General features: G+C 50.8%; 10 protein-coding genes across 10 annotated transcripts; 2 read left to right on the top strand and 8 right to left on the bottom strand.

Moving 5' to 3' along the window:
* Positions 1-144: 144 nt before the first annotated feature.
* Positions 145-2,642, top strand: PtrM4_002270 (uncharacterized protein; the record flags this gene model as incomplete). The annotated part of the gene is made up of 3 exons (XM_066102635.1): positions 145-375; positions 428-2,515; positions 2,640-2,642. 3 exons carry the CDS (start codon positions 145-147, stop codon positions 2,640-2,642), a joined length of 2,322 nt encoding a protein of 773 aa, XP_065964837.1.
* A 367-nt stretch (positions 2,643-3,009) lies between these two features.
* PtrM4_002260 (Drf-FH1 multi-domain protein) lies at positions 3,010-3,536 on the bottom strand (the record flags this gene model as incomplete). Its single annotated transcript, XM_001941810.2, has 2 exons — positions 3,010-3,024; positions 3,081-3,536. The coding sequence occupies 2 exons, from the start codon at positions 3,534-3,536 to the stop codon at positions 3,010-3,012; spliced, it is 471 nt and encodes a 156-aa protein (XP_001941845.2).
* A 475-nt stretch (positions 3,537-4,011) lies between these two features.
* Positions 4,012-4,164, bottom strand: PtrM4_002250 (uncharacterized protein; the record flags this gene model as incomplete). The annotated part of the gene is made up of 1 exon (XM_066102634.1): positions 4,012-4,164. The coding sequence occupies one exon, from the start codon at positions 4,162-4,164 to the stop codon at positions 4,012-4,014; it is 153 nt and encodes a 50-aa protein (XP_065964836.1).
* A 580-nt stretch (positions 4,165-4,744) lies between these two features.
* Positions 4,745-5,103, bottom strand: PtrM4_002240 (uncharacterized protein; the record flags this gene model as incomplete). Its single annotated transcript, XM_066102633.1, has 2 exons — positions 4,745-4,879; positions 4,984-5,103. 2 exons carry the CDS (start codon positions 5,101-5,103, stop codon positions 4,745-4,747), a joined length of 255 nt encoding a protein of 84 aa, XP_065964835.1.
* Positions 5,104-7,718: 2,615 nt separating this feature from the next.
* On the bottom strand, positions 7,719-7,937 carry PtrM4_002230 (uncharacterized protein; the record flags this gene model as incomplete). The annotated part of the gene is made up of 1 exon (XM_001941809.1): positions 7,719-7,937. The coding sequence occupies one exon, from the start codon at positions 7,935-7,937 to the stop codon at positions 7,719-7,721; it is 219 nt and encodes a 72-aa protein (XP_001941844.1).
* A 3,276-nt stretch (positions 7,938-11,213) lies between these two features.
* PtrM4_002220 (Peptidase-S41 domain containing protein) lies at positions 11,214-13,632 on the bottom strand (the record flags this gene model as incomplete). The annotated part of the gene is made up of 3 exons (XM_001941808.1): positions 11,214-13,130; positions 13,182-13,393; positions 13,449-13,632. 3 exons carry the CDS (start codon positions 13,630-13,632, stop codon positions 11,214-11,216), a joined length of 2,313 nt encoding a protein of 770 aa, XP_001941843.1.
* A 1,190-nt stretch (positions 13,633-14,822) lies between these two features.
* Positions 14,823-16,193, bottom strand: PtrM4_002210 (uncharacterized protein; the record flags this gene model as incomplete). Its single annotated transcript, XM_066102632.1, has 1 exon — positions 14,823-16,193. The coding sequence occupies one exon, from the start codon at positions 16,191-16,193 to the stop codon at positions 14,823-14,825; it is 1,371 nt and encodes a 456-aa protein (XP_065964834.1).
* A 718-nt stretch (positions 16,194-16,911) lies between these two features.
* PtrM4_002200 (5-oxoprolinase (ATP-hydrolyzing)) lies at positions 16,912-20,513 on the bottom strand (the record flags this gene model as incomplete). The annotated part of the gene is made up of 2 exons (XM_001941807.2): positions 16,912-18,602; positions 18,653-20,513. 2 exons carry the CDS (start codon positions 20,511-20,513, stop codon positions 16,912-16,914), a joined length of 3,552 nt encoding a protein of 1,183 aa, XP_001941842.2.
* A 1,459-nt stretch (positions 20,514-21,972) lies between these two features.
* Positions 21,973-22,701, bottom strand: PtrM4_002190 (uncharacterized protein; the record flags this gene model as incomplete). The annotated part of the gene is made up of 2 exons (XM_066102631.1): positions 21,973-22,492; positions 22,544-22,701. 2 exons carry the CDS (start codon positions 22,699-22,701, stop codon positions 21,973-21,975), a joined length of 678 nt encoding a protein of 225 aa, XP_065964833.1.
* Positions 22,702-25,549: 2,848 nt separating this feature from the next.
* Positions 25,550-26,794, top strand: PtrM4_002180 (Filament domain containing protein; the record flags this gene model as incomplete). The annotated part of the gene is made up of 3 exons (XM_001941805.1): positions 25,550-25,588; positions 25,642-25,969; positions 26,019-26,794. 3 exons carry the CDS (start codon positions 25,550-25,552, stop codon positions 26,792-26,794), a joined length of 1,143 nt encoding a protein of 380 aa, XP_001941840.1.
* Between the last annotated feature and the right edge of the window lie 551 nt (positions 26,795-27,345).

Raw genomic sequence — 27,345 nt, 5'->3', positions numbered from 1 at the left:
ATAGGTGTCTCCTCGCTGGGTTGCGGAGAAGTGGCCAATCACGGAGGTCGTGGGTTTGGCTTGGCGGACCCGCCCGAACTTTTGTGTGTAGACGGTCCCGCAAACCACAACGAGCGACAATTGAGCCCTCACACACGGGCAAAGATGCAAAAGATATCGCGAAAGTCACTGGCATCGCTGGTCTGCCCATCCGCTCCCTTCCTCGTCCCTCGTCTTCTTCGCACGGTTGCCCCGGCCGCCGTCGCATCCTTCTCACCATATCGGCCGCTACAGAGACAATCATATGCGACAGGCTCCGAGAAGAAGAGCCGCCTCGTACGGAAAGTCCAGTATGCACCACCAACCATCCCCGGGCGCAGCGCAGTTGATATCGAGGTGAGTCCGATGCCTTCATATACCATAGCCCGTCCAGTACTCACATGGTCAGAATAACCGTCTCCTCCACAAATTCCGCAATGCATGCGAAACGCGAAATATAGAGTCCATAATGGACCTCTATCCCCGCCTGCTTTCGGCCCATCTAATCAATAGCTACGATACCCGGCGCATTACACAAGCCCTCCATGTACGCCTCCGCAACGAACCTCAGCACAGCCTACACGACATATTCGCCTTTATAGATCGCATCCAGAGTGACCTTCGTACTCACAGACTGGAACCCCACCCATACGCCTTTGTGCACTTGTTCGGCATCTACAAAGAATGTAGTCGTTGGGACGAGGGATTAGCCCTTTGGCGGTGGTTGGTCCAGCAGGACGATCAATTCTGCTCACAGGCTTCTTACGGTGCTGCCATTGAGCTCATGGCATACGGCAACCTGATGTCCCTACCAGAACTGGAGAATTTGTACCAAGAAGGCCTCAAGCGCTTCCCTGGCACTTTTGCCCAGTATCATCTGTCACCCGACGCCATTGTCCCTAACCGTGCAGAGCTTACTACAATTTCCGGTATCCCAACTATCCTTCTACAGGGCATTCTCACAGCACGCTTACTGGCTGGTGATTGGAGAATGTCCTATCTGGCTTTCGACACAGCCCTCCGCATATATCCCACCCAAACTCCTTCGCGGTACTACGAGCTATTCATGACCGAAAGGCCAATAGCTGAAGCATACCCCGCCTTTATGGTCGCTTGTCGCGCCGGCACACGTTTGAGGCCCACCCACGTTACTGCCCTCATAACCAAAATGCGGGCTGCCATGATTGCAGCGCCTAAAATGTCCGACCGCGTCATGCTACTTCGCGCCATAGCCAATGCTATCTACGCCTACTTGGAGTCTGGCGCGACACTAGAAAGCATCCACGTTGGAAACCTCATACGTTCTTTCGAATTGATCTTGCCTGAACCTGTTGCTGGCCAAGACTATGTTGGCGAAGCAGCAGTAATGCGTGACGCACTTGTATTGACTGCGCATGACACTTTGTCCGGACTCGTACAAGCCGGCGCCTCGTTCAAAATCACTGCTTTCGAGGGCCTAATCTCTCTCGCCGGGAAGATGCGGGTCCCCAGTCTACTGACTGCCACCCTCCAAGATATCGAAAAAGCGGGTTTCGAGCTTGGGACCATTGTTACCAGGAGTGTAATTACATCAGCGGGTTTGCTCAAAGACAAGGATCTCATCGAACAACAATGGTCGCGCGTAGTCTCTACTTCAGAGGCCAACAGTGCACAGATACCGTTCGAAGACTGGATTACACTCACCAAAGCTTGCAGACGAGCTGATCACGCCGCTTACTTCCGACAACAAATACTGAAGTTAGCGCATACGATCGATATGAGAACGGAGCGACATCTCATCCAGCAGATTGACGTGGTTGAGACTGCACCACCGATTACTCAGGGGTACCAGTACATGACCCTCCAAGATCTAACCTCGGAATTGGACACGCTAAAGACTCAGATGAAGAATGTCGAAGCTGTAGTCATGTCAGGACAACCACTCAGCCTGGTCAAAACGCCATTCTACATGCATCTTGATCCAAACCACGCGTCTTTGGGCTCCCTGGAAAATCTCCGTGTCGTCTACGATGAACTTACCACTGACCCTCATCAACCGCCCCCTCCACCTCCCGCCAAACCTACCCTTAGCCCAACCAACATACCAGTAGACGAGCTCCGTTTCCTCAATTGGGTCGCTGTCCACGAGATGATGGACTCGGCTGAATCCTACCAATCCGACCTCGAATACGCCATGAAAGCCGCCAAGGACGCTGGTCAGCCTATGCCCACTCGACCAGAGGTTCTTCGTCTCGGTAACGAAGATCCTCCAGTTAAGCGTACTTTTTCCGAACTGCGCCGGAAGATTAAACAGCTACGTGGGTCTAGTTTCCCTGACCCTAGTGAGACTGTGAAGTCCAAGGGGGTTAGAAGGGTTCAATCGGGCCTTATGAACCCAGTCAGTATTCCCAAGGAGGGTGAGAAGGGCTTGCAAAAGTTGAGATACTATGTATCCATGCAAAGTGATCACGAAGCTCCGTTCAAACCATGGAAGAAAATCGAAATAGGTGGTGCCAAGGTTGGAGAGACGTCTGAAGAAGCTCCGAAAAAAACCAAGAACGAGGAACTTCAAGAAGGAAAGACAAAGAAACAAGTATCGACTGAAATCAAGAGTGAGGGTAGCCAGGCCTCACCGTTGTAAGTAAGTGGTGATAACATAGTCACTTGAATAACAGACATACCTGCACAGAACAGTCACATACACGAACTTCACTCCACACAAACCAAACTCCCCATAAACACGAAAAGATTTCCACAAACAAAGTCTATTCATTGTCATAATACATTTCCATAACACATTTCTATAAACAAGTCTACGCCATCCTCTTAAAAAATCACCCATCACCTGATCGGGCGAACTCTCTGCGGCTCACAGTCCCTCTTTACAAGCTTCTTACCATTGTACTCCGGCCAGCACGTGCACTAGGTACACTTGTGCCAGTTACAAAATGAGCCTTCTCCCTCCCCATAGTAACAGTTTATCCCGGTATCGCCATCGGCGCAGTATCTCTTCTAAGAGGCAAAAGACTTGGTTAATCAGCAAATGACTTGGATAGTTAGGAGGGACGAGGGGAGGTATTTACCCTAGCAACTAGACGGCTGCTGCGTGCAACCGGAGATGTGTTTTCGGCTACGTTCCATTCGCCGGCGGGTGCCCTACCGGCAAGGAGAGGCTCGGTGGGCGGGTTTTCAGGGCTCCGGGAAGCTTCGTCGTTGGATTCATCTACGGGGGACCTGCTGGCGAGGGGTGGGTTTTCGGGGCCCCAGGGAGCCTCGTTGTTGGATTCGTCTACGGGTGCCCTGGCACGTAGAGAGGAGGTAGTTCCGGGGAGTACGTTCCATTCGCCGGCCGGCGCCCTGGCACGCAGAGAGGAGGTAGTTCCGGGGAGTACGTTCCATTCGCCAGCCGGCGCCCTGACACGTAGACGCCTGCTCAGAGCCGGAGAGGTAGTTCCGGGGGATAGCAAACCCTCGTCAACGGGCGCGGCGGCGGTGAGCGTGGCCGCTGTGAGGAAGAGAAGGTATGCGGTGGCTTTCATGGTGGGAAGTTGTGTGGATATGGATATGGATGAGTTGGTTGGATGAAAGGATGTGTAGGAACGACTTGTCCTTGGGGAATTGACAAAGTTTATATAGATTTTTTTTCAAGAGCGACCAAGACCGTCACCCCACCTACTTCAACCTACATCGTCGCTACCCCTGCCCTATTCTCTACCCTAGACCCACCCACCGCGTAAGCGTAAAAAGCCTCACGCTAAAAAAACCCACACATGCCTGGTATGCAGACATACCAGCGACGTTCTTTCTAGGCAGTGTCATACCAGTGGCCTCTCCTTAAACGAAATTCCGGCAAGCATCAGAATTGGTACATTTACGACGCGTCAGCTCCTTGTTGTCCCGCTTTGGATAACACGAGCATGCCGTGCAATCGTGGTAGTAACAGTCCCCCCCATCATAGTAACAAGTTAATCCGGCCTTAAAGAAGCACATTTTTTTCTGAGAAAGTTCATAAGTTTATCCGTGAGTTGGATAGTTGGGAGGGATGGGGGGATCGATCTTTACATCTTCCCTAGCAAATAGGTCGCTGCGCGCGTCCAAAGACGAGGGGAGCGCGGCGGTGGTGAGCGTGGAAACGACGAGGATGAGGAAGTAGGTGGGGACTTTCATGGTGGGGGTGTGGAGGATAGATTAAGTATTAATTATGTTGAATAGCGGGTATGTAGTAAGAAGTATCCTTGGGGTGTTTACGACAAAGAGAAAATAAAGTTTAAGGGATTCTTCCTGTTGGTTGGCTTTGCACTAAGTGCGTAAAGGGAAATAACGATAACTAGGAATGCATTCTGTTCGGTGGTTCTAATTGATATCTACGAACATAGGTGCTACGAAGGTATACCTAAGCTCTTGCGCAAGGTGGGCCGAAGTCGGGCCGAAGTGTCCAGCAGCCGACGTCTCTACCGATACTCACGATCCGACACTTCCCGAGCTTCCACCACCAACACCAACACCAACACTCCTCTCCACTCTCATCTCACATCGTCGCTGCTCCTACCCCAGAGGGCTACAAAGCTTAGACGCTAAGCCCGATTTAACTGTAGTATGTGCTATGACAGTAGTCTTGGCATCTCCACAGTGACAACTTTCTAGCCTTCGGTGCGCCTGCCCCCATAAGCATAAAAACCCTCAACCCCCCAACCGCCTCACACACGCCTGTCTCCGCCTGTGCAGCCATACCAGTGAAGCCATATCATCAGGGATTTGGACAATAATCGGCACAGTCACGTTGAACTAGCGGATACTTGCCATCGAATTTCTCTTCGCACGTGCAATAGTCGCATTTGTGGTGGGCACACTGCTTTCCCCCCGTCTTCTCCCCGTAGTCAAACTAACAGTTTATGCCATCGTTAGCCAAGCAAGGTTTTTTCTAAGCAAATAAAATTAGTTTATCGTTAACTTGGATAGGTTGGGAGGGATTGATTTTCAACATACACCCCTAGCGAATAGGTTGCTGCGCTCGTTTAAGGATGTACCTTCGTCGCGGGGAGAGGGCGCGGCGATGGTGACATTCGAAGCCGCTGCGAGAAAGACGAGATAGGCGATGGCTTTCATGGTGAGGTGGTTGGATACAAGATGCAAAGACGCCTTAGTTTTAGGTGTAGGATGGTGTAGCGAGGATGGTCTTTATGGAGTTTGTGGTATATCAATGGTGGAGATATATATGGATTTCTCAAAACCTCGACCTTTTCCCACTGAGTTGACCGAATTTAATGAGGATGAAAGGATAGGCACATGAGCGTAGACGTCCTGTGATATGTAGTGCCGGCAAAGCTACCTAGGCAGCGAGACAACTAGCCCAAAGACCTAATCGCGGCCTGTGCAGCTGGCAGTATACCTAGACAGCCAATTCTAATAACATTAGAGCGTAAGCGCTAATGGAACTAATTTGGCGTTATCTCTGTATCTGGTAGTTTTCACGGATGACATTTTGCAAATAGCATTTCTGTTAGGCCTACGCAATGCGAGGTGTACAATATATACTATTCTACCACGATGATCAAGACTTCACTGATCATAATGTCAGAGCGTAGTGGGCGTAGACCTACGTTCTGACAGTTTCTCCAGCTTACATACACGCAATCAGACGCTTGATCGGCGGCGATGACGTAAGTAAGCGAAGGCAGCCCCGAAAAATCCAAAGGAGCTGTCTATAAGCTATGCTTGAAGCGAGAGCAGACGTGCGTTACGGTAGACCAGTAGGTGACAGAGGTTTCTTTGCTGGTAGGTACTAAGGTGGCGTTTCTAAGTGGAGAGAAACACTGCCATTTCAAAACGTATGTGGGCAAAAGTAATGTATTGTAGAAGAAGTCTCAAGAACCATTCACCTCAATGGGAAGGGGAGCTATATACCGTACTCCGGTATGGCCCATGCGCTATGTATGTCACTTGACATGTGACATATGTCGCGAGAATAGATTCACGGTTCGGACGGACTCTTCTTGGACATGCCGAGATAGAGCTGACATATGATATGCAGTTCACCAGCTAGCTGTTCTTCACGTCGTTACATCTCCAAGATAGATGACTATGTTGTTGGCTAACTAGGCTATATAGTGACTCCATTGACGTCGTGTTTGACTCTTACCTAAGCGACTAACTACCACCCTTGCTCCTTTATAGTGTCAACTGCTTCTCAAGTCATAAACTTTTCAAGCATCAGAGAAAGCAAGGTAAACGTTGCGTGGGAAATGGTAACAGAGAGTGTCATATCAATGATTTCTTATTTTATCGTGGTATAATGTCACTCACACCCAGACTCCGCAACAATCAATCGGATCGGCATGATTGATTCCTATCTAGGTTAAAGGCTGCCTAATGAAGTAATTCTTTAACCTATATAGGAATCAATCATGTCAATCGATTGATTGTTGCGGAGTCTGCTCACACCACACCAAAACCGGGAGGGAAAGTTGTGCGGGTATGACAAAACCGAAGAGGAAGGTTGATCGCTTACCTACATTCTGATCTTCGTCATCTTTCTCTCTGCATTCTTCTTCCCCTTTTCTTTCCTTACATTAGCCCGCCCTTGTCCCTTTCCGATCTCTTTCTCCAACCTCATATCAAACATCCTTCCCGTACCTTACCTGACCTTACGTCGCTCCCTCCCCTCCCCTCCCACTCCCACTCCCACCCCGGACCGCTCCTGCTCCTCACCCGAAGTAAATTGGGACCCCAGGAATCGGTCCGAAGCCGGTGCGGAACGGCGAGCGCAGCTGATGTAAGCCGTGAGGATGTAAGCCCGTGAGATGAAATGAGATGACATGGCGACGGCGTCATGGCGACGATAGTCCAGTCGCCGCAGAGTGAGTGGGCTTATGTGATGTTGATATATCTGGTAGGTGTGCTAGGATGGCCGTTGCTTTCGGGGTGTTTGTGGTTTGTCGGGAAGTGGTTGCGGGATAGACCCGCATGTAGACTCCGCAACAATCAATTCAATCCGGTCACTCTCCTAGACCCACTTACCTATCTAGGTAGGGCTTAAACTCCTATAGGTAACTACTAGGCTTAAAGCGGTAATCAATCAATCCAATCTGAACCTTCTAGGACCCACTTAATTGATTGTTGCGGACTGTGCCCGCATGGATGGTATGGGCTCTTCGATCGCGGGGGAGAATGTGGGGTGGACTGGTGGTGTAAGATTCTTGTGATTAGGGAATGGTGTGTAAGATCAGACAAACAAGGCAGAAGCAGCAGCAGCAGCAGCAGTAGCAAGTGTGGGAGTTTGTCAGACTGAATATCAGGGTGTGTCAAATAGATGTCATCATTGTAAGACACAAGAAGAGCGGTAATTCAAGTGAAATCTTTTTCCCCGGAATGATAAAATTGCATTTACCAAAATAACCCCCCGTGTAACCGCCAACCCCAGCCGTGAGGCATAAGCCGCGGTCTAAATCCCCGACACCCACCCCGCTTAAAACAAATGCAAAACCAAGAAATAAAATGTGCCGGCCCAAAAGCCAACTAAAGTGGAAAGTGGAAAGATGAGAAGAGGAATCGTAACAAATGGTGACAAAGGCAGCGAACGGTCAACGCGCAGACAGATGCCAAAAACATATAACCGCGTCTCCAGTGTAGATAAGAAAACTCCAAGTTCTCCATCCAAAAACCCGCTAAGTGCAAACCATGTGAATCAAAAAGTCCGGGTAAGAAGAAGAAGCCCGTTGTCTTTAGTTGGAGCTGCCCCTTCTGCTGTGGGCTGGCGTGCTGGGGAAGGTAAAGTCGACTGGTGATGGTGGTGGTGCCGGTGTCTCGTTCACGTCTGATGAGCGTGAAGTCGGACCCGAGGATGCCTTGAAGGCTGCGCTGACATCGTGGCCAAGAGTTGAGTTTGTGAAGATGGAGAGGCGCTGACGAGGGTTGAAGACGGATGCTGTTGATGATGGCATTTTGAGCGTTTGCGATGTGTATGTTTTGTTTTTGAGTTGAAGTGCGAGGTAGCGATAGTATGTGAGCGATGCTTCAGGTACCGGTAAAGGAAGATGTGATAGCGGCAAAGGTCAATGTAGACGGATTAAGTACTGTTCGGAATGCCGAAAGTTGTTACGGGCCGTATGCGAGGATGCGCTGTTGCGATGCAGGCAAAGGTATTTGTTTTCGGGGGAAGGCGCAGGATATTGATGTGCTGTCTTAGGCTGGCTCGGTAACAAGGCTGATGCGAACCTAAGGAATAGGTGAGTCAGATTTAGTATCAATGATAACGGGTTGCCGTGGTTGCGACAGGGCTTGGGCTTGGTGCGTTGGCATGTGCCGGACACAAGCCTGCCTAATTTGGCAGAGCCTTGTGTTCGAGCCTGGTATGGAAAAGAAGGCTCCGGTTGGGGATGACTTACTGGGTGTTGGGCGGCTGCCAATGATAGAGGAGTGTTAGGCGAACGTGCGTGTCGTAGTGGAAGGCGTTGTGTGTTGTGTAAATTACCCGTCGAGTAGGAAGCGAGAATGGGACTTTCGGGTATGTATCGAGGAAGCGCAGAGGCTGTGTTTGAGGGTCGATCAGGAAGTGTCAAGAAGATGACGTGTGTTGGTATGAGTCTTGGATTGGGAAGCTGAGGCGTGTTGCAATGGGTAAAAAATGACGATACCGCGCTGAAGGGGGGTGCTTCTCTTATACCTGAGTACAAGGGCAAGGTACCAGTGCAATGACTTTTCACCGCCCAAACGACAACCCTGACTCGCATCATTTGAAAGATACAAGGGCTCATGGGAAGGGTAAGACGCTTTGAGTCAAAAGCAAAACTGTATCAGCAATCAGGCGCGCGGCCACACGGGGAAGCGGACGGTTGCGACGACTCCTTGCTTCGCAACCAACGTTGTACATGGGGCGCAAAGTTCACCCCACGCCCCGATCCTATCAGGGTTACAGAGTCGAGGCGATTTTGGGGCGCTTATCAAAGTGTCTGAGGTGCTGGGCCCGATGCGAGGCGAAGACGCACGCAACAGACAAGGCGCGCATCCCGTCACCCGTTCTGCAACCTCGCGCGCATTCTTCATCCGGACCGTGATAATGCGAGAGCAGACGGACTGAAGAAGCAAACCAATCGAATGCAGCCAGGCGCAGACAGAAGCCGATGGTATGACGTGGAGAACCAAACAAAAAACAACACAGTGTCCTTTGGACTCCTGGCTTGTCGCCAGCACGCAAGCAAGGCATCATCCAGCCGGACCGAAGTCATTCTCTGACCGCTTCTCCATGATGCATATGCACATCCCACGCGAGGCTTGCGGCAGCGTAGCATGGGGTAAGCTAAGTGGAGCTCCGGGCTGCATTCCCCGGATACCAACGCCCTGGGATTCGCCCAGTCGCAATGAGGCGCCTGGAACTTTGTCTGGAAACTCCGCTCTGATCGCCAGGATAATGCGCAACAACTTCCTGATGGCCGCCCCAGGCAGACTCCGCAACAACCGCCTTTCATACCGCGTGTCATGGAGTCTGGGGTTACACTGCTTGTGAGGCGCCCGGCATGGGAGTCCCGGACAGGCAAAAACTATGTTTCGTGTTGCAACACGGGAATAATGACCGCAACGACTTTCCGGCTAGGATGCTCCTTTGGGCTTCGAGAAGGTTGTTGGAAGGACGCTCGAGCCGACTCCTGTCGCGACCAAACATTTCTGGTAGGGAACCGACCGGCAGAAGTGCGGTAGAAGAGTTAAGTTCTCAGACCTCCTGCCGTCCTGCGTTGGACTCTGCCAGTTTGTCACTGTTGTGCTCGCCCAGAGGCGGACTGGCAAAGCGTGCTTTGGAGCTCTTTCGGCGCCGCCAATACTTTCGCAACAGCGCTATGCCGGTCGCCGCGACAGCATCTCGATGCGCTGCGCGTCGTGCTGTAGCCTTGCAAAAATTCGCACGCTCTCCGCATCATCCGAACGACGACTCCACCAGGACCTGGGCTATGGGAAAGTCTCCGGGCGGCCTTCAACCGTACGGCGCATCCCGTCTCTGCTTGCTTTTGCCAAACAATAGCCTGAACCAAGCATAACCTGTCATCACATCATTCCACTGCGACACCGAATAGGAAGCCATGGAACTAGCATGTCACGTCTTGACTATTACCCCATCGTGGGCGAGATAGGGTAGCCCAATCTCCGGCACTTTTCTTTTCCAGAACCTGTTTGAGCAGCCCGCAATCCCCGGACTGACGGACTGCGGGCGGACTGGCTGATGTGGGGGAGATTGATCCTCGCTGCTCGCTCTTCAAACATGTCCGCCACTTTGCGCAACGTCGCCTGCCGATGCTGCAGAGACCAGGAAAGACGTCGTACAAGTGATGCGGCACCGTGTTCCGCATGCGAGCTGCCTCTCGCCCTCAATCCGGGGTTTGGTCATTGGTGAGGCGACGATTTTAGTTTTCTTCCTTGACCTCGCCGTCGGCTGCAGCGTCCCGACCAGAATTTCCCATTCTCTTACCGCCTATTGCAGGGCCTTCACCGCAACTCAGTTGCAGCGACAGTTGTAAGGAAGAAACAGGCGTTGGATGTGTGCTTTGCAACAACGACATGGGGTGATCTGTGTGGGTGGGGAACACTATATCGGATCAGGTAGGCATTGCTTGGCGTGCGATAGCCCAGGGAAGGTGCACAGGATATGCTTTCTACGCCACGACACTTCAACCCCTGCTCCTGGATCCGTCAAAAAGCTGGTACTTTAGTAGACGCGGCTCTTGTAATTTCTGTTGGCATTTCATCGAAAACGCCGTCGCCATGTTGTTTCTTGGGCGAGCCGTTGAGCCCGTGATTGCGACATGGAGTGATACACATGACTTTGTAGTCTCAAGGGACGAGTCAGATATCAACGTTGGGCATCTACCATGGTTTCTGAGCATGTTATTTGCCTTGATTTTGTCTTGTCGCACCGTTGATGGCCATCGAATTAGGTTGTCGACGAACACTTTGACCAGGGACATGGTTCACTAACGCTGTGGCAATTGGGATCATGCTCGTTCAATATTTTCATTTATTTCCTACTCTATAAGCGTAGACATGATAACCACACTAATGACGTGCATGCCTGCATCAGACATGGGTATGTGGAAAGAAGGTATGATTTATATTATGATATTAGATCGAAAGCCTACTGCATAGAATCGAAACAAAACGGTTGTGAAGCTCTCAAACCCCAAAGGATCGATATGAAGATACTGCGAAGCTACTCAAACGAGTTTGCGCCCCTAGGAAGATCGAAACCTGGGCAACTTCTTGCGAGGTTCATCAATTGAGAAGTCTTCGAGCTTGAGGTTCCTTCTCCAGGCCTGGACCTTCTCAGTGTGCACCTTCTCTTCTGCAGTGAGCTCGCGCTTGTACAAATCTCGACGCGATTTACCATGACCCCCGAGACTACCAGTCGTGCAATGGTTCTTACCACCCCAGGCAGAGTCCGCAACAGCCTTCCAGCTAGTAGATACATCGACATACATCTCCTTGGTGTACATAATGCGGCAGTTTGCAGGCTGGTAGACAAACTGTATAGGAGTATTCGACGAATCTCCTTCACGGATCGCGTCTACCAAGTTGATGTTTGATACCGATCCCGCGGCTGCACGGTATAGGGTAGTAAGACCGTCAGTGAGATATTTGCCGAGAGGGGATTTCGAAAGCCAGTCTGCCTCCTCGCGTGTGCTGAGATTTTCGATTGAGGCCTGAAGGTTGTAGTAAATGACCTCCCAAGACATTTGTTGTATTCCCTTGCTACCCCCAACGGCTTGCATCGGATCTTTACCTGGGCGGCCTCCAATGACAACAGTCTTGACATTCTGAATGCTTCGCATGAGTTCCACAAAACTAGCGCATGTCGAGGAACATAAACCGTTGGTGAGTATGACTATATCGCTAGCTGCGAATGGCTGCTGCTGCTTGGCGTAGGATGCATACCGATGATCGCCGATATCGAACGACCACGGAGTGGTTAGATCATATCGGAAGAGGTTTGTAAAGCTGACACCGTTCTGCGTCACACCTGGACCGAAAAACGCCTTTGCGTTTGCGAAGTTCTTTCCCTGTGAATTCTTGACCGTGTGGGCGTTGAAGATGTTGCTGGTATAAAAATTGGTGTCTTCCAGTCCGTTGTACTTGGGTGTAATGTCCCTGGTAGGAGGAAATTTTTCGCCAAGTTTGGTCATTTTCTCGATTACTAACTTGGTTGCATTGTTCGCACGTACACGTAAAGTCGATGATTGGTCGCGTCCGTGCGGGAATAGGATTTTGAATAAATTAAACGCGTTTGGTACCAACCCGCCAGGGTTGGTTGAAAGATCAATGATGAGTTTCTTCTTTCCATCTGCCTTAGCCTTTGTGATAAACTTCTCTACTGTATTGTAGAAACCGTCGATAGGTTCAGCGCCGGAACGAAAGGTAGGTACGGAAAGCACGGCGACATTGGAGTAGTGGCCATCAAGGTAGTATCCACTAATAAGCATGTTGACTGGATCATCCCAGACAATTGGTGGCGGGTATCCTTCCATCGGCTCGGGCGTCGAAGTTTTGTTCTGGTCACCAGATCCACCAGACGACTCATTAGACGTCCCGTTAGACGTCCCGTTAGACGAATCTTGAGACACCCTCTTTGGGGTGGTGAAATAGGCTTGGTACAGACTCGCTCCATCGGTTATGCCATCAAAGGAGGCATAGACATTAGCCATGTTTTCGTATGACTTGGAAGTGCCGTTCGCAAAACGGTACTCCGTCGTAGGACCGTCATAAACAGAATTTGTTTCCCCACCCGATTTGAATGCTCCCATAATGAACATCATACTGTCTGAGAATGAACCAGCTTGCGTGGTAAATTGGGCATTATAGGCTGCGTCCAAGTCCGTGTAATAAGTCCACTTTGACCAGTCATGAAGATATGACTGAACGTCTCTGCCGTTGATGTGTGTGATTGGCGAAGCCTTGAATGAAGATTTTCCCAGATTTTCTTGCATTATATCACGATACGAGTAGATTTCCGGGAGGCTATCCTTGCTGGAGGCAACGGAGACAAGAGAAGGAGCGGTACGACGGAAAGCGAAATGAGTGGCCGCGATGTCGGGAACAAATTGGAACAGGTCGTCATGAGCGAATGTGAAGATTTTTACAAGGTCCATGCCAAACTAACAAATTAGTCTCTATCTATGATGTTTGCATCGGAAGGGGAAGCTTACCGCATGTTCGCTTGCATAAGATCGCGAGGCGACTTTCGCCCGAACTTTCTCTAATTCCCCATAGATATCATAACGTGGTCGTACCTTCGCGACGAAATCTTGCGGTGGGTTCTTGAGAATGGCAGTGGTAGATTGAAAGTCGACAAATAGCTTGATGCCATTGACGAGAGTGGCTGCAGCGGTCTGGTTGAACGGCACTGAGTTAAGACATTCTGTAAAAGTTAGTCTAAATACTCGTAATACGCAACATTTCTTGAGCACTCTTACCGTAGGCAAGTTTCGCAGGTACACTATATACATCTGGGTCAGCAGTAAGGTTGGCGATCTGCGCACAAGGACTCGTCTTGCCAGCCCGTGCACGGATTTGCGCGTCCGAGGGCAGGCGTGCAGAAAGCCCATTAGAGGCCAGCGAAAGACACACAAAGACGTTTAGAAAAAAGAAACGAACCATATCCGCGACTCAATGGGGTAGTAGGTAAAGACTGAAGAGGGTGATAGCGACTGGATAGGGTGCCCAGGTGGCAATGACTGTATAGACTCCTTGGGATCAAAAGCGATCTCAGTCTTTCCCTAAGGACTTCTTCATAGCAACTGTACCGCGAGCACTATATATACAGCCGGCTGCGCGTAATAGTCCCCTGCGACCAACACTTTGCTACCCAGATGGGAACCACTTCTCCGACTAGCTTGCTCTGAGTACGTGAATCAAGGGGTAAAAGTTGACCACATAGATCATCAAATCAATACGGATATTATTGCATCTGTGTACCATAACTGCTTGCCTGTACGTTGTTACAACGAATTGCGTTGTGAAAATCTGCTGCTAAGCATCGACACCACTTACATGTACCATCATCATTGCATCTGTACCGTCTGTGCGTTGCTGACACTATTCCAACTGCGTCAACAGAACTTGCTTGTAATATGGCTACTGATTGTCTGTTAGTCGAGCAAGTCAAGCTCATCTGATAGACGAGTAATGAACTCGCCTCTACTGTAACAAAGCGCGTTGCTGTGAACATACCGCGAAAATGGCACCCCGAATACTTGGTACATTTCTCATCAACGTGTTGGTCACGTTTCAGTCTGACTGACCGGGACAAATCAAATTGCGGTAGTCGACCCTAAAAATAACCTCCAGTGCTGCACGAACCAGAACAACATGAATAATAATTCGCCGAGCCATGACCGTAGACCGTAACACGAATGTTCGAATTATACTTTGCAGCCATCTGTTGTTGCCTCACATCCTCGTTGCGCGCTTTCTCGCATAAATTTTTCAAAGAGCCCATAGTTGTCATCTAGCAACTGCCGAAAACAGACCTGCGTCAAGGGTAAGCAGTACAGTAAGTATAACCAAAATGAGCATGGTCGACAATCCTGCACCGTATATGAAATTTGGGGGAGATTTGCTAGAACGCGCCGTGCGGCTGTAAGATGGTCAGTCGCAGGACATGATCTGATATGACGTCATTGGAATAAAGCGTCATTGGAATAAAGCATAACATGATCCATGGGCGAGCGGCGCACACGGGCGAGCGGCGCACACGGGCGAGCGGCGCACCCCACCAACTTTTGCAACTTTAAAGCGATGCATCTCAACAACGCGATAATATTATTGCTAGATATTGATACAGTAGATTACTCTATATTAATAGTATCAGTCTTGCATGTGCGCGAGTTGTGCCCAGTCTCCTTGCACCTAGTGCAGCGCCTTTGAGCCCGCTGGCTGAGGCCTGATCGCGCTCCTCCTTGACGCTCTTCATGAGCAATCTGCTGGTCAGCCTCATTTTGAGCCAGTATATCCTCTCCAGCTCCCTTTGTGAGTACTCCATGCTTCTGTATACGCCTTTTAGAGCGCCGCCTACGCTCTGAGGCTGCGCTATTGGCCTTCTCAAGACTAGAGATCCGATCGCGCATCAGCTCAGCAGAGAGCATCATCACCTCGGCGCCCTTCTTTAGCTGGTCAATCGCCATAATAATTGAAGCTGGTGATGAGCTCTTGTGCTGGCGCACGCGCTCACGTATTAGGCTTGACTGAGCCTCAAGCTCACGCGCGTTGCTCGGCGTTTGAGCTACCCAGGGAGCCTCTGGCAGAGCTGCTGGAGGAGTAGGTGTACGCAGTTGTACATCTACCTTTGATAGAACAGCCTCTGGTTGTAGAGGAACAAGGCCTGCGCCGCGGAAGGCTGAGCAGATATTGGCTGGCGTGAACGCTTGATCAAATGCTGCCTTGAACGCTGGCAGAAACTCTAGCTTGGTGATGTGGTTGATGTGGTTGCGCATAAGGCTCTCCACCTCACGGCTGTACGCGCGCTTCAATGGCGAGAAGCAGCCAACATCAAGTGGCTGGAGTAGGTGAGATGAGTGAGGAGGCATACAGAGCGTATGGATATTGTTCTCCTTGCAGAGCTCCTGGAACTCTAGAGATTGGTGGCTCTTATGGCCATCAATAATAAGCAGGCGACGCGCGCCTACACTACGAGCCTGCGTGTGAGCGTTGAAGTGCTTTAGCCACTCAACTCCAAGCTCATTATTCGTCCAGCCATTATCGCTGACTGCGATCGCCCAGTCGCGTGGGATCTCAGCTTCCTTATACCAGGCTGATAGGTGGTACTGGCCAGCGAAGATGAGGAACGGTGGGACTGACCAGCCAGCAGCGCTGATAGCAGCGATCAGCGTTACCCACTCGCGATTGCCTGGCTGAATACTCTTCGGCCTGCCTCTCCTCTCTGCTCCTGTTATAACTAGCTGCGTTGTAATCTTGCCCATCATAAAGCCAGCTTCATCAAAGTTGTAGACGTCCTCATCGCAGATACCTAGCTCAGCCTTTGTCTCTTCTACAAGCTTAAACCACCTCTTTATTAATGTTGCATCCTCACAAAGAGCTCTCTGCCTATCGTACGCTTGGTTGAAACACGTCCGAAGACTGTCTGTACGCTTAACAAAGGTAGATGGCCAGTTGACTCCAACCTGCTCTCCACCACGCGCAGCCAGCAGCTTATCAGCCATATCACGTACAGCTGTGTAGGTAGGCGCAAATCCACGCAGATCTAGCTGAAGTATATAGCTAATAATCACCTCCTCTTCTCTCTGGGTAAGCTTCCTTGAGTTGGGCGGGCAATCGCGTCGGGCAGGTATACCAGCGCGTCGGCGGCGGAGCGTTGTTTCGGCTACGTTGTAGACTACTGCAGCAGTACGGGTACCTTGGATCTGGTGCGCATTAATAGATGAGATAGCAAGCTGAATATCTGCTTCATTTGATAGTAATTGAGTAGCGCTGCGTTGAGCCATTGTAGATTAAGATCAGTAAGGTGAGTAAAGTTGGTGGGGTGCGCCGCTCGCCCGTGTGCGCCGCTCGCCCATGGATCATGTTACTAGCGGGGTAAGGGGAGCTAAGTTAGTTCGTTCAGGAAGAAAGGTCGCTCCTCCCTAAGAAAGCCCAAAGTTATCTTGGAAAGAGCAAAAGAAGGGTTCTAGTACAAACTACAACATTTCCTAGCGTTCCAAGATGCGACTTCAGCTAAACAAAGACTGAATCGCCTCAGAATCAAATTTTTGATTTGATTAACTCGCTCTCAAAATCCCAAGACAACGTATCAGACACAGCTCTTCAAACCCTCAGTAACCTCTTCCCGAATGAGGTGAGCAGTGCTTCTACATCAGGACGTACAGCCCTGGCAACAAAAAGTCTGGAATTTTTCATCTACCCGCCACAAGATCTCATCTCCTAAGCACTAGCCTCGGCGGTATTTTGGCGGCCCGCGATGCTGCCTCCCTTCCAACCCTGCTTCGGATCGCTCTTCGCCTGCACTCTACTTTCCTCTCCTTCCTTGCCCCAGCCACCACCACCAGGAGTATGAATGATGATGCGCTCGCCAGGCTTCATACTCGCTGTGTTCTTGGCGCCGAGGTTGATATATCTGTATTCGACGTCTTGTTGCTTCTGCCCGGCATCTTTCTTCTGCAAAGCTTCGACGGCATCGGAAGTAGTAGGCTGTGCATCTGTTGATTCCTGCGGTTCAGTCGGCCGCTTGGAGTCTGAGTTCTTGTCAATGGCCTTCTTGTCGACTTTACGGACCCAGATGTTGAGACCACATGCTGCATCGCCGCCACCTTCCATACCATATGGATGGTAGACTCTTCTCTCGCTCAGGATGCTTACTTGGACAGGAATGCGGAACTCGATGTCTCTAATCACACCTTCACCACCCACATGCATGCCTCTTCCCCTGCTGCCCTCTCTTAGAGAGAATTCGCGCAAGAGAACAGGATACCTTCGCTCAAAGACCTCGGAATCGGTTATACGAGTGTTGGTCATGTGCGTGTGTACACCATTCGTGCCATTCCACGTGGGTCCTGCACCGGAGCCACCAGCGATAGTCTCGTAGTATCCGAATCCACGAGTTTCCTTCCTCTCCCCAGTCCTGCCTTCTCCTTCACCAAATGTCGTGCCACCGAATCCAAAAGTAAGGTTATTGGTATCTCCTTGACTAGCTGCACATGCACGGAAAGCTTTCAACACTACATCCGTAACACGCTGACTAGTAAGAACGTTACCGCCCACCACTGCAGCGTTATCGGAAGGCGAGAGGAAAGATCTCTTTGGGATCAGGACGTGTATTGGTTTCAGGCAGCCCTGATTCAAAGGTATATCTTCGCTGATCAAACATCTTAGACAGTAGATGATTGCCGAGTAAGTGACTGCTTCAGGAGCATTGATGTTACCATAGACCTCCGGACCTGTGCCAGAAAAGTCAAAGACTGCCTCGCCTTTTTCGGGATCAATGGAGACTTTGAGGCGAATGGGACTTCCATCATCCATGAACTCTTCTGCGCTCAGATCCTGGCCCTCAAAACGTTTGTAGACATCCTTCAGCAATGCACGGACAGACTGTTCGGCATTTGCTTGAATGTTAGTCATGTAAAACTTGACAACTTGCTCGCCATAGTCGGACATAAGGGTACTGATCAAATTGATGCCCTTTTGGTTGGCTGCTACTTGCGCCTTGAGATCATTGATGTTGTCGCTCAGACATCGGGTACCAGAACAACCTGGGTATTGGCCTGGCTCATCGAGCAGAAGCTCGGTGATGCGCTTCTCATTGAAGTGACCTTCTGATACCAGCTTCTCGGATTTGATAGCTGCGCCTTCCTGATATAGCTCTTTGGAAGCTGGAGGCATGGATCCAGGCAAAATTCCACCAATATCTGCGTGATGAGCGCGAGATGCAACATAGAAGATGATGTTGTCTCCACTAAAGGCAGGCGTGATTACAGTGATGTCAGGCAAGTGGGTGCCACCGAACATGGGGTGGTTGGACACTAGCACGTCGCCTTTCTTGAGCTTGCCCTTCCAGATGGCAGCCTGTTTACGGACGCACGTCGACATGCTGCCGAGATGGACGGGCAGATGGGGAGCTACAAGATTGTTAGCATAAGTACGCAGCACAAGGAAAAAATCGGCTTACCATTGGCGACCAACCCACCATCTTCGTCAAATAATGCACAGGAGTAGTCCAAGCGCTCTTTGACGTTTGTGGAGACGCTGGTCTTCTGTAATGCGCGACCCATTTGTTCTGCGATAGCCATGAATCGATGTGCGAAGATACTTAGCAAGATCGGGTCCACCTCTTTTGTGCTGATTTGCTTGACCTGATCCTCGGTATCGCCAATTTTGATAACTACATGTGTGTTGATGACAAGCGCAGTCGCGCCCGGTGTGACGACGATAGTCTGCGTACCGTCCGCAATGATTGCCGGGCCCTTCAGGCGGTCGCCAACTTCTAGGTTTTCTAGCTTGTAGACCGAGGTATTCTGCCGTCCACCCTCAAAGAATACGTTGCGTGTATCATAGCGCTTCTCATCCCCAGAAATGTCTCTTGGCCGGATCTCCTTCAATTGTTGATCTACGCTCTTCTCTAGACCCTCGAATGTTTTGCCGATACCACGTGCTCTCACATCATCGACAATGATGTCGCGATCCGGAAGGGTAAAGCCAAACTCTTGCTCGTGTTGCTTGACAAAAGCCTTTCCAAAAGCCCACTCATCGCCATCGTATTCCTGCTCGGCCTCCTCCTTGGTCGGCTTGATAACCATGAGCGCCGACTCGGTGCCGCGATATCTCAAATTGAGGTACTCTTCGAAGTGAACGTGCTCTTGATCAAAACCTTGTTTCTGCAGTGTAGCTGCGGATTTGCTCTTGAGGTCTGCCATCTTGTTTTGCAAATATTCTCTGACTTGCTTGTCGTCCGACCAGACCTTCGACTCCGGCTCCTGTCTCTCATCCACAACGTCAGCCAGCGCCATGCCATAAGCTGAAAGTACTGATGAGTACCGATGAATGAGGATTTGAGAGATGCCAAGTGCTTCTGCAATGGCCACAGCATGCTGCCCACCGGCGCCGCCAAATGTTGCGAGTCGGTGTTTTGATGTATCATGACCGCGCGCTTCGGTCAGACTACGGATCGGCCGTGTCATAGTTTCGTTGGCAATTTTGATGAAGCCGTTAGCAATGTCGTCTAGCGACATCTCCTTGTCCTTGTTGCCGCCCGCGATTTCCTTGTTAATCTGTACTGCTAGTTTTTTGAAGAGCTTCTCGCTTGCCTCGGCATCGAGGCCCTCGTCTTCATTTTTCCCAAAGATTTTGGGGAAGAAGTCGGGCAGCAGGCGGCCGAGAAAGAGGTTTGCATCAGTAATGGTCAATGGTCCACCCTTGCGATAACATGCAGGACCCGGATGTGCACTGGCTGACTCTGGGCCTACGACGAAAAGTCCGTTCTTCCAGAAGAGACGCGACCCGCCCCCTGCTGCGACCGTGTTGATGTCGAGCTGAGGCGACTGGATAGTGACGCCGGCGGTGGTAGTTTCAAATACGTGATCGTAACGCCCAGCCCCGTACCTGCTCACGTCTGTGCTCGTGCCGCCCATGTCGAAACCAATGACGGGAATTTTCGTGGCAGGATCGTAGGAGGTCAGCGCGTAGCCAACGACACCTCCGGCTGGCCCCGATAGGATCGCTTTGAGGCCAGAGAAGATGTCGACGTCGACTAGACCACCATCTGACTGCATAAATTCACATCGCGCGCCCTTTGAGCCCTCCTCTTGCTTCACGCTCTTGGTACCGAGGCCGCCCTCGAAGCCCTTGGAGAAGCCATCAATGTACTTTCGTATCGCAGGTGTGAGATATGCATCAGCACAAGCCGAGGTTGCGCGCGGGACCAGCTTGATCATTGGCATAAGCTCATGGCTCAAGCTGACATGTTCAAAACCAATCTCTCTCGCAATCTTGCCGACCAATGCCTCATGATTTGGATACGTATATCCGTGCATCAAACATACGGCAATACTCTTGAGTCCGCTATCATACACTTGCTGGAGCTGCTTTCTTATCGCCTCGTCCTGCGGCCTTTGTAGTATGCGCACTGTCTCACCAGACAGACCCTTGACCAATTCAGCGTCATCGCCTGCCTCTTCTATGCTCTTTGCTTGCGTCTGCGTCCTCTCTGGGTCTTCTGCATAGTCTTCCAGTGTGACGCGCTCGTCTATCTCCACCACCCTCTTGTACAGCACCTCGGGCTTTCGGATATCCAGGGCGAAGATGTCCGGCCTGCTCTGGTTCCCAATTTCGAGACAGTCCTTGAAGCCCTTGGTCACCACCATGGCAATGTCCTCGCCTTTCCTTTCGAGGAGCGCATTGGTAGCGACCGTAGTGCCCATGCGTATGCTTGCGATCTTGGATGTGTCGAGCGCCTGTCCGCGGGGAATTTCGGTGCCTGTGAACTTGGAGAGAAGGCGACGGATTCCCTCAAGCGGCGCATCCTCGTAGTTGGACGGGTCGACGGATAGAAGTTTGATCACAATGTCGTCTTCCATCTTGCCTGTGCCGGGGTTACCCACGCAGTCGGTGAAGGTGCCACCGCGCTGGTCCTGTTAGCAGACATGGCGCATGGCATGACTTGGGTGAGCATACATCAATGGCGATGCGGATTCCCCGCTCGCTGATCTTTGGGCCTGTCATGTTGAAGATTAGATATCTACCTATGTCGCGTGTGTGGGACAGGTGCACGTTGCGATGACAGCGCGTCGAGACGACAGGAGAACATGAATTGACGGATAAAAGAAAGAGTCGTGGAGAGCAGAAGATGACGTCTAGATTCACAAGGACATAGCATGCAAGCGCAAGCCTCAGGTAACGACATCGACATGATGACTACGCACGAATGGCAATCAAAGAGTGGGGTGCTTGTCGCTGCCCCGCGTGCGCGGGAGCTTTTGTCATTTCGTGTGGCGTCATGTCCGACGTCCTCGCCTATTGAGGACTAGCGCTATGAATGTCCGATTACTACTCCACCACGGCTAACCCCGCCAAACCTCACTTAACGCCAGAAACGCCCTCCTGCTATCCGATGATAAGGGCTTGCACCTCGAAATCAAACACCGTCCGAGACCCACCGTCTCGCAAAGTCCATCCAAGCATCTGCACCACCACTTGCTAGGTACATGAAATCCTCCGGTGTAGCAGCTGCCAACTCCCTATGAATTCCCTCCTTGAATGCATCTTCAGTAAACCCTTGCGTGTATGGGCAGAAGCGTAAGTTAGGAGCTGAGGGACCCATGCTCTTGATTACCTCCATGCAGACTCCGAGCTCCTCTTCAAGCATTAGACTCCGCAACAATCAATTCAATCCGGTCACTCTCCTAGACCCACTTACCTATCTAGGTAGGGCTTAAACTCCTATAGGTAACTACTAGGCTTAAAGCGGTAATCAATCAATCCAATCTGAACCTTCTAGGACCCACTTAATTGATTGTTGCGGACTGTGTCAAGCATGCCCTCCATCAACTTCAACCCATCTTTCTTTCCACCATATACAGATACGATATCTCGGTCTCGTACCAGATACTCAAACATGATGCCCAAACGTATGAAGTGGCGTGGTATCATCGTTGAACCCTGCCGAAAGCTGAACCCTGGTACTTGCAGTCTGACGGAAACATGTGGACAAAGGCTGCAGAATGCCAAGAGTTTCGTGACCTGTGTGTACTCTTCTACAAACCACTGAAGCATGGATTGGCGTCTCTTGTTTGTCCATGGTCCTACTAGCTCAACTCTTGTGAGCCACGCGAGCTTTTTTGGTTTACAGCCGCCTGCAAAGACGAAGAAGCCAATCATCGCATTTCCTCGCATCTTGGGATAGTCGACGAAGTGGACTTGGTTGTATTGTATCTCTAGCCCAGCAGTCTCTTTGCGCAATTGCCAACAGAAATATTGGAGTTGGTTGACCTGGTATGTATCCGCTTCGCTGTCGCTGTTCGTCATCATGACTGGTTTTTTTCTTCGCCTGTTTTCGCCTGCTTACCAGCGGACTGTGAGGCCGTTGGGTGCGCTTAGCACAAACCCGTACACGCGGTTGCGGATCTCGCCGGGAAGTTCGAGGAGTCTGAAGGGTCGAATTCGAGCATCGGACTTGGGTTTGGAACAGTGCCTCCTTTTAGGCCTTACACGGCGAGTCGGCATGGTGCTGTAGAGATTGGGTTATGGGGTGACTTGCGATTGAGAAATACTTTGATTGTAGAGGTGGGCTGGTCAGCTTGCTTGTTGTGAAATAGTGGGCAAGGGCAGTGGGAGGGCATTGTGTGCGCACCGCAACGAGTAGAAGACCACCAAAAGCACGTGCTAAGTGAAGGTGAAAGAGGAAGAGGCCAGAACCGCCACCCGCTAGTACGCACTCAACAACCCGAAAGAATCTGCGCTCCAACCAGGTAGAGTGTTCATGCTTCCCATATTAGCAACTGAATACCACATATAATACTTGACAATGTAGGTAAGTACCTAATGGGCGCATTTGGCGCCTACAATAGCCTTTGTATATATGTATATTAAGTATGTTATGTCACCCGGCTACTACTACTACTACTACTACTACTACTACTGAGTCTATTTCCAGCCCGAACTGATCTCAAAGTGAGCATATAGGTTATCCTTAGCAACATGAGCTTCATGTATGACCCATAGTCATATACCATGCGCATTTCTGAGGAAATAATGCGCAAGCCCTTTGTACAGACAGGTACTTCCACAATTAGAAGGAATCAAGTGACGAGCGTGTATTATCTTTCTTGCTGGAGCTGCTACATGCTGATTATGGCCGAGATCTACCCGGTGCAAGTGAAAGTGAAGGTGAAGGTGAGACCCGCGCAAATTTTTGCGTGTTTGCTCAATAATTGCGCTGGTGCCTGCCACGCTAGTTTGGCGCTAGCGCGCTCCCACTCCCATATAAACTGTACACGACCCCTCCACCTTCTCCGATCAACCACTCGCAACTCAATCACTGCATCTTTGCGTAGCTGATCAGAATACTGGACTCTTCTTCCCTTCTCTCCCTTCCCTTCCTGCAGGACCTCCGAGACTTACATATCACCACTCTACACACACCTGGTATTAGACCACTTTGCTGTTGCAGCACATTGAAAGGAATTTCTTTGTGGCGCGCTTAGTGTACCTGAAGATAACGGATCGAAAGCATGTCCAGCATGACTGCTATCTTTCCAGAAGGGCTGAGGATGCGCGGATCCGAAGTCCAGGTGCCCAGGAGAGCTCCATTCTCTCTTGGGGAGACCAAGGAGTTGCACTGCGTTTGGGCCAGACGTGCAGATCGCTTTCTTGTTATTTGTCGTAAAGCCATGACTTGTTCATGGTGTGGTGAGAGACATTAGCAGCGGCATAAAAACACAGGTAGCCGTATCGTGCCTGGCCCAAACTGTGCACGGACACCCCAGTTCGCTCAGACATTTCTTGCAAATGTGGCACGATGAACTTTGATCACTTTTGGTGAGGAGCTGCGCGGCGCCTCCTCGCCACCACGGCCCAAGTAAACGCTTATTACTTGCAGCCGAGAGTCTCGGAACCCCGCGGTCGCGTACGCACATAAGAGTGGACTCGCGTCCCGCTCGTCTACCCTCGAAGAGTCCACACGGTTTTAGCCGTCTCGGAAGCAGTCTCGGATGACTGGTCTTTCCAAACAACTTTGCATCTCCATCCTGACTTCGAGCTCGGTCGCATCATTCAGGCAAGAAGCACCTACTTCTCAGCCTCTCAGCATCTGCAGCTGGTGCGCTCGAGCTCGAAGGATGGAACCAGGTATGGCCAAGCTGCAGAGCAAACGCCGCAGGCCTTAGTATCTTGACACCGGCAACCGCGCATGGTTTACCAGACAGTCGGTGCCTTGTCAAACTGGAGAGTTTATGGCCTCTGGCCTTTTTTTCATCGATACGTCGCTCTTGTGGCGGTGCTTGAGGAAGAAAATTGTTTTAATCCTTGGGGGCTGGACGCGAACTATCTACTAGGTGTGCCAGACTCCTCTGCTTCCACTCTGCGACATGGTTGCATATAAGATGTAGCGCTACTGCCATACTAATCATCAGGCATCACTTCTGCTTGCTTTTTACTAGGGTAGTCAAAGTCACCAACACACTATGTTGGTGGGGCATATTGGATACCGTTGAGGGCCAGTGTACCTGTGTTTCAGCTTTCCTACGGCGCGAAATGAACACATGGACCTAGGACGATTGAACCTACAACCTGTATCCCACGAGCATAGGGCCTGGAAACCGTTCAATGAGACGCCGAAATACAGTCAGCTTACCCCTTCACAGCTTGAAAGAGGCCTCGGGAGAAAGCAACGTAGGGAAACCCCGTCGCATGAGCAAGTTCATGTCTGTAAACAATCGTACCTACCACAGTAATCCTTGCCCGTCAAATTCGCGCAATCTCAATACATGGGCTCAGTAGGGATTCCCCGTCCGAACGGAGCAATCTATATGATATCAATCCCCTGCGGCGACGAACGGTTTGACAGTGATGCCACAAGGCCATGCATCCTCGGCGTCTCAACTCCCGACCATGTGGTCAGAAGCGGAGAGCGGGATGACGTCACTACCACTTTGCTCAAGCGACTTGCACCTCGCATCGTGAAACCAGCGGTTAGTGAACTGCCGCTCTGGGGATTGATAACTGCGCGACTTATGGTGCAATCGGGTGCCGCCGATGCTCGTGCGTGGCTGACTAGGGACATGGGTCGCGTCTTGCCGTGTTGGAGGTTGGGCGCAATGAGAGCGTGCGTCATCCTGCGGGAGGGGACAGTAGCTTTATTTTCCGCTCTCGTTTCTTTTGCTTCATAGTACTGTTGAGTCTTCTCAGACGCGCGGTACATTCACTAGATATTTAGAAGAGTTGGACAACTACATGGTTCCCGCGAGCGCCTTGTGAGAATTGCACCATCTTGCGATTCTACACCCCACAGTACTTTGTCCCATTCGTATTCTGGCTACGAGTGGGTTGGCTGCTCACCACCAGCACCGCGAGAATGAATTATGCATCATGGATTGAGGAGGAGAAGCTCAAGGTAGGTGTTTCGCACCCAAGTCTACGCGACGGCGTTTAACATGCGCCATGCAGAAAACCTTCATCGTAGCGACACTGGCCTCGACGCTCGTCGGCACTTTTACGGCGTCAATGGGATTATGGGAGCGTGTCGCGGATAGGCGCCAACAACATCGACAAAAGGCCAAGGATTCAAAACAAGATGGCGAAATAAAAGAGCTGAAGAAGCAATTCGAAGAGGCGCAGCAGAGAGCAGAGGGGAGACAACAAGAGATTAATCGTTTGAGAAACGGAGGCAGTCGCGACGAGGTGGGCAACAACTTTGAGAGGGATGGAATGATGATCCAGAGGATGTACGATCAGGGCTTTGGCAGAATGGGCAACCGATTTGCGCAGGGCGATGGTATGTACGCTACGTGGAATAACGATTACAGAACTGACTTGATGAACAGCCATCGTTGAGAACCAACTCCAGGCGCAAATCATTTCTCTCCAGCAGACAGTCATCAATGTCCTCCAAGACGCCCTCTACAACGATCGCCAACTGACCCGCGCCGATATGGCTAAGCTTATAGCCGCCTCCAATCAAGCCCGCGATGGTTCCCTCGATGCCCTCCATCAAGCCCAACATCGTCTGGGTGGCTCACAAGTAAGCGGTAGTACTCCGCGGTCCATCTCGCCAGTTCGATCACTCCCTCCCCACAAGCGCGCCCCTACCGCTATCCTCGACAGCAATCCCGAAAACCTCTTCTGCCAATATGCCCTCGATCTACAATACATGCAAGGCAAACCCCTTGCCTCTTCCTTTGCACCAGGTGGCAGCTGCACATGCCCCGTCTGTGGTGTCCGCTTGGACGTGACATCAGAAGATTTCTGGATGATCGGCAAACGCACGCCTATCATAATCATGGACAAAACAACTGGCTATGAAACTGAGATCATGGAGACGCGTGAGTTTCGACTTGGCCAGCGTTTCGTAATCAAATGTCACACGCCAGACGCAGAGTATGCTTGCACGATATGCAACAAGGGCAGCGAGGTAGATGCCATCTGCCGGACCGTCGAGAGTCTAGTAAAGCATGTGGGCACGTACCACGATGTGGGCGAGTTGGAGCGCGAGGCAGATCTCAGGGAGACGAAAGTTGAGACTAAGCGGATGAGCCTGCCAGCGCCGCGGATACCTAGTCCACCGCGCTCGGCAACTAGGGGGGAGGTTATTTATAGGTGATTGTCGTTGTTTCCGCCAACAGGAGGGGTGTATTCTACGTTCTTTGTGTTTTTGTCCACAGCGAGGCGTTGTTGAGGGTGGCTTTTGGTACGCTTACTGGTTAGGCTGAATTTGATTCAAATCCCGTTTTTCATTCAATGATGATATGAGCATGATGATGACTATATAACTGTACAAGCCTGCGACCGTGTGTACAAAGAGGAAAACACGACACGGGCATATTAGATATCGCCAATGATGTATAAGACGACGACTACTACTAACAAGATGTATGTGTGTTCAGACCCACGTTATCACATACTGGGATCACCTGGGTGTCAGAATACTAGACATACCAGTGTAAAAAAGCCACTGTAGTCGCCAGACACGTCTATTAGGTGCTTACCCACACTGTCCAGTATTTCATGACACTCGGGTGGGATCTTGGAATTGTCAACTGCAGCTCCATTCACGTTGCTTACGGCTAAAGCAGAACGACAAACCACGTCCTAAACAAGAGATCTAAACCCCGAAACTGCGGCCGGAAATACGAATCGTCACACCAAATCCCG

The sequence above is a fragment of the Pyrenophora tritici-repentis genome, chromosome 1 (assembly GCF_003171515.1).
Source record: "Pyrenophora tritici-repentis strain M4 chromosome 1, whole genome shotgun sequence".
Classification (NCBI taxonomy): domain Eukaryota; kingdom Fungi; phylum Ascomycota; class Dothideomycetes; order Pleosporales; family Pleosporaceae; genus Pyrenophora; species Pyrenophora tritici-repentis.
The sequence above is the reverse complement of the archived record's forward strand: the minus strand, read 5'-3'. Positions and strand labels throughout refer to the sequence as shown.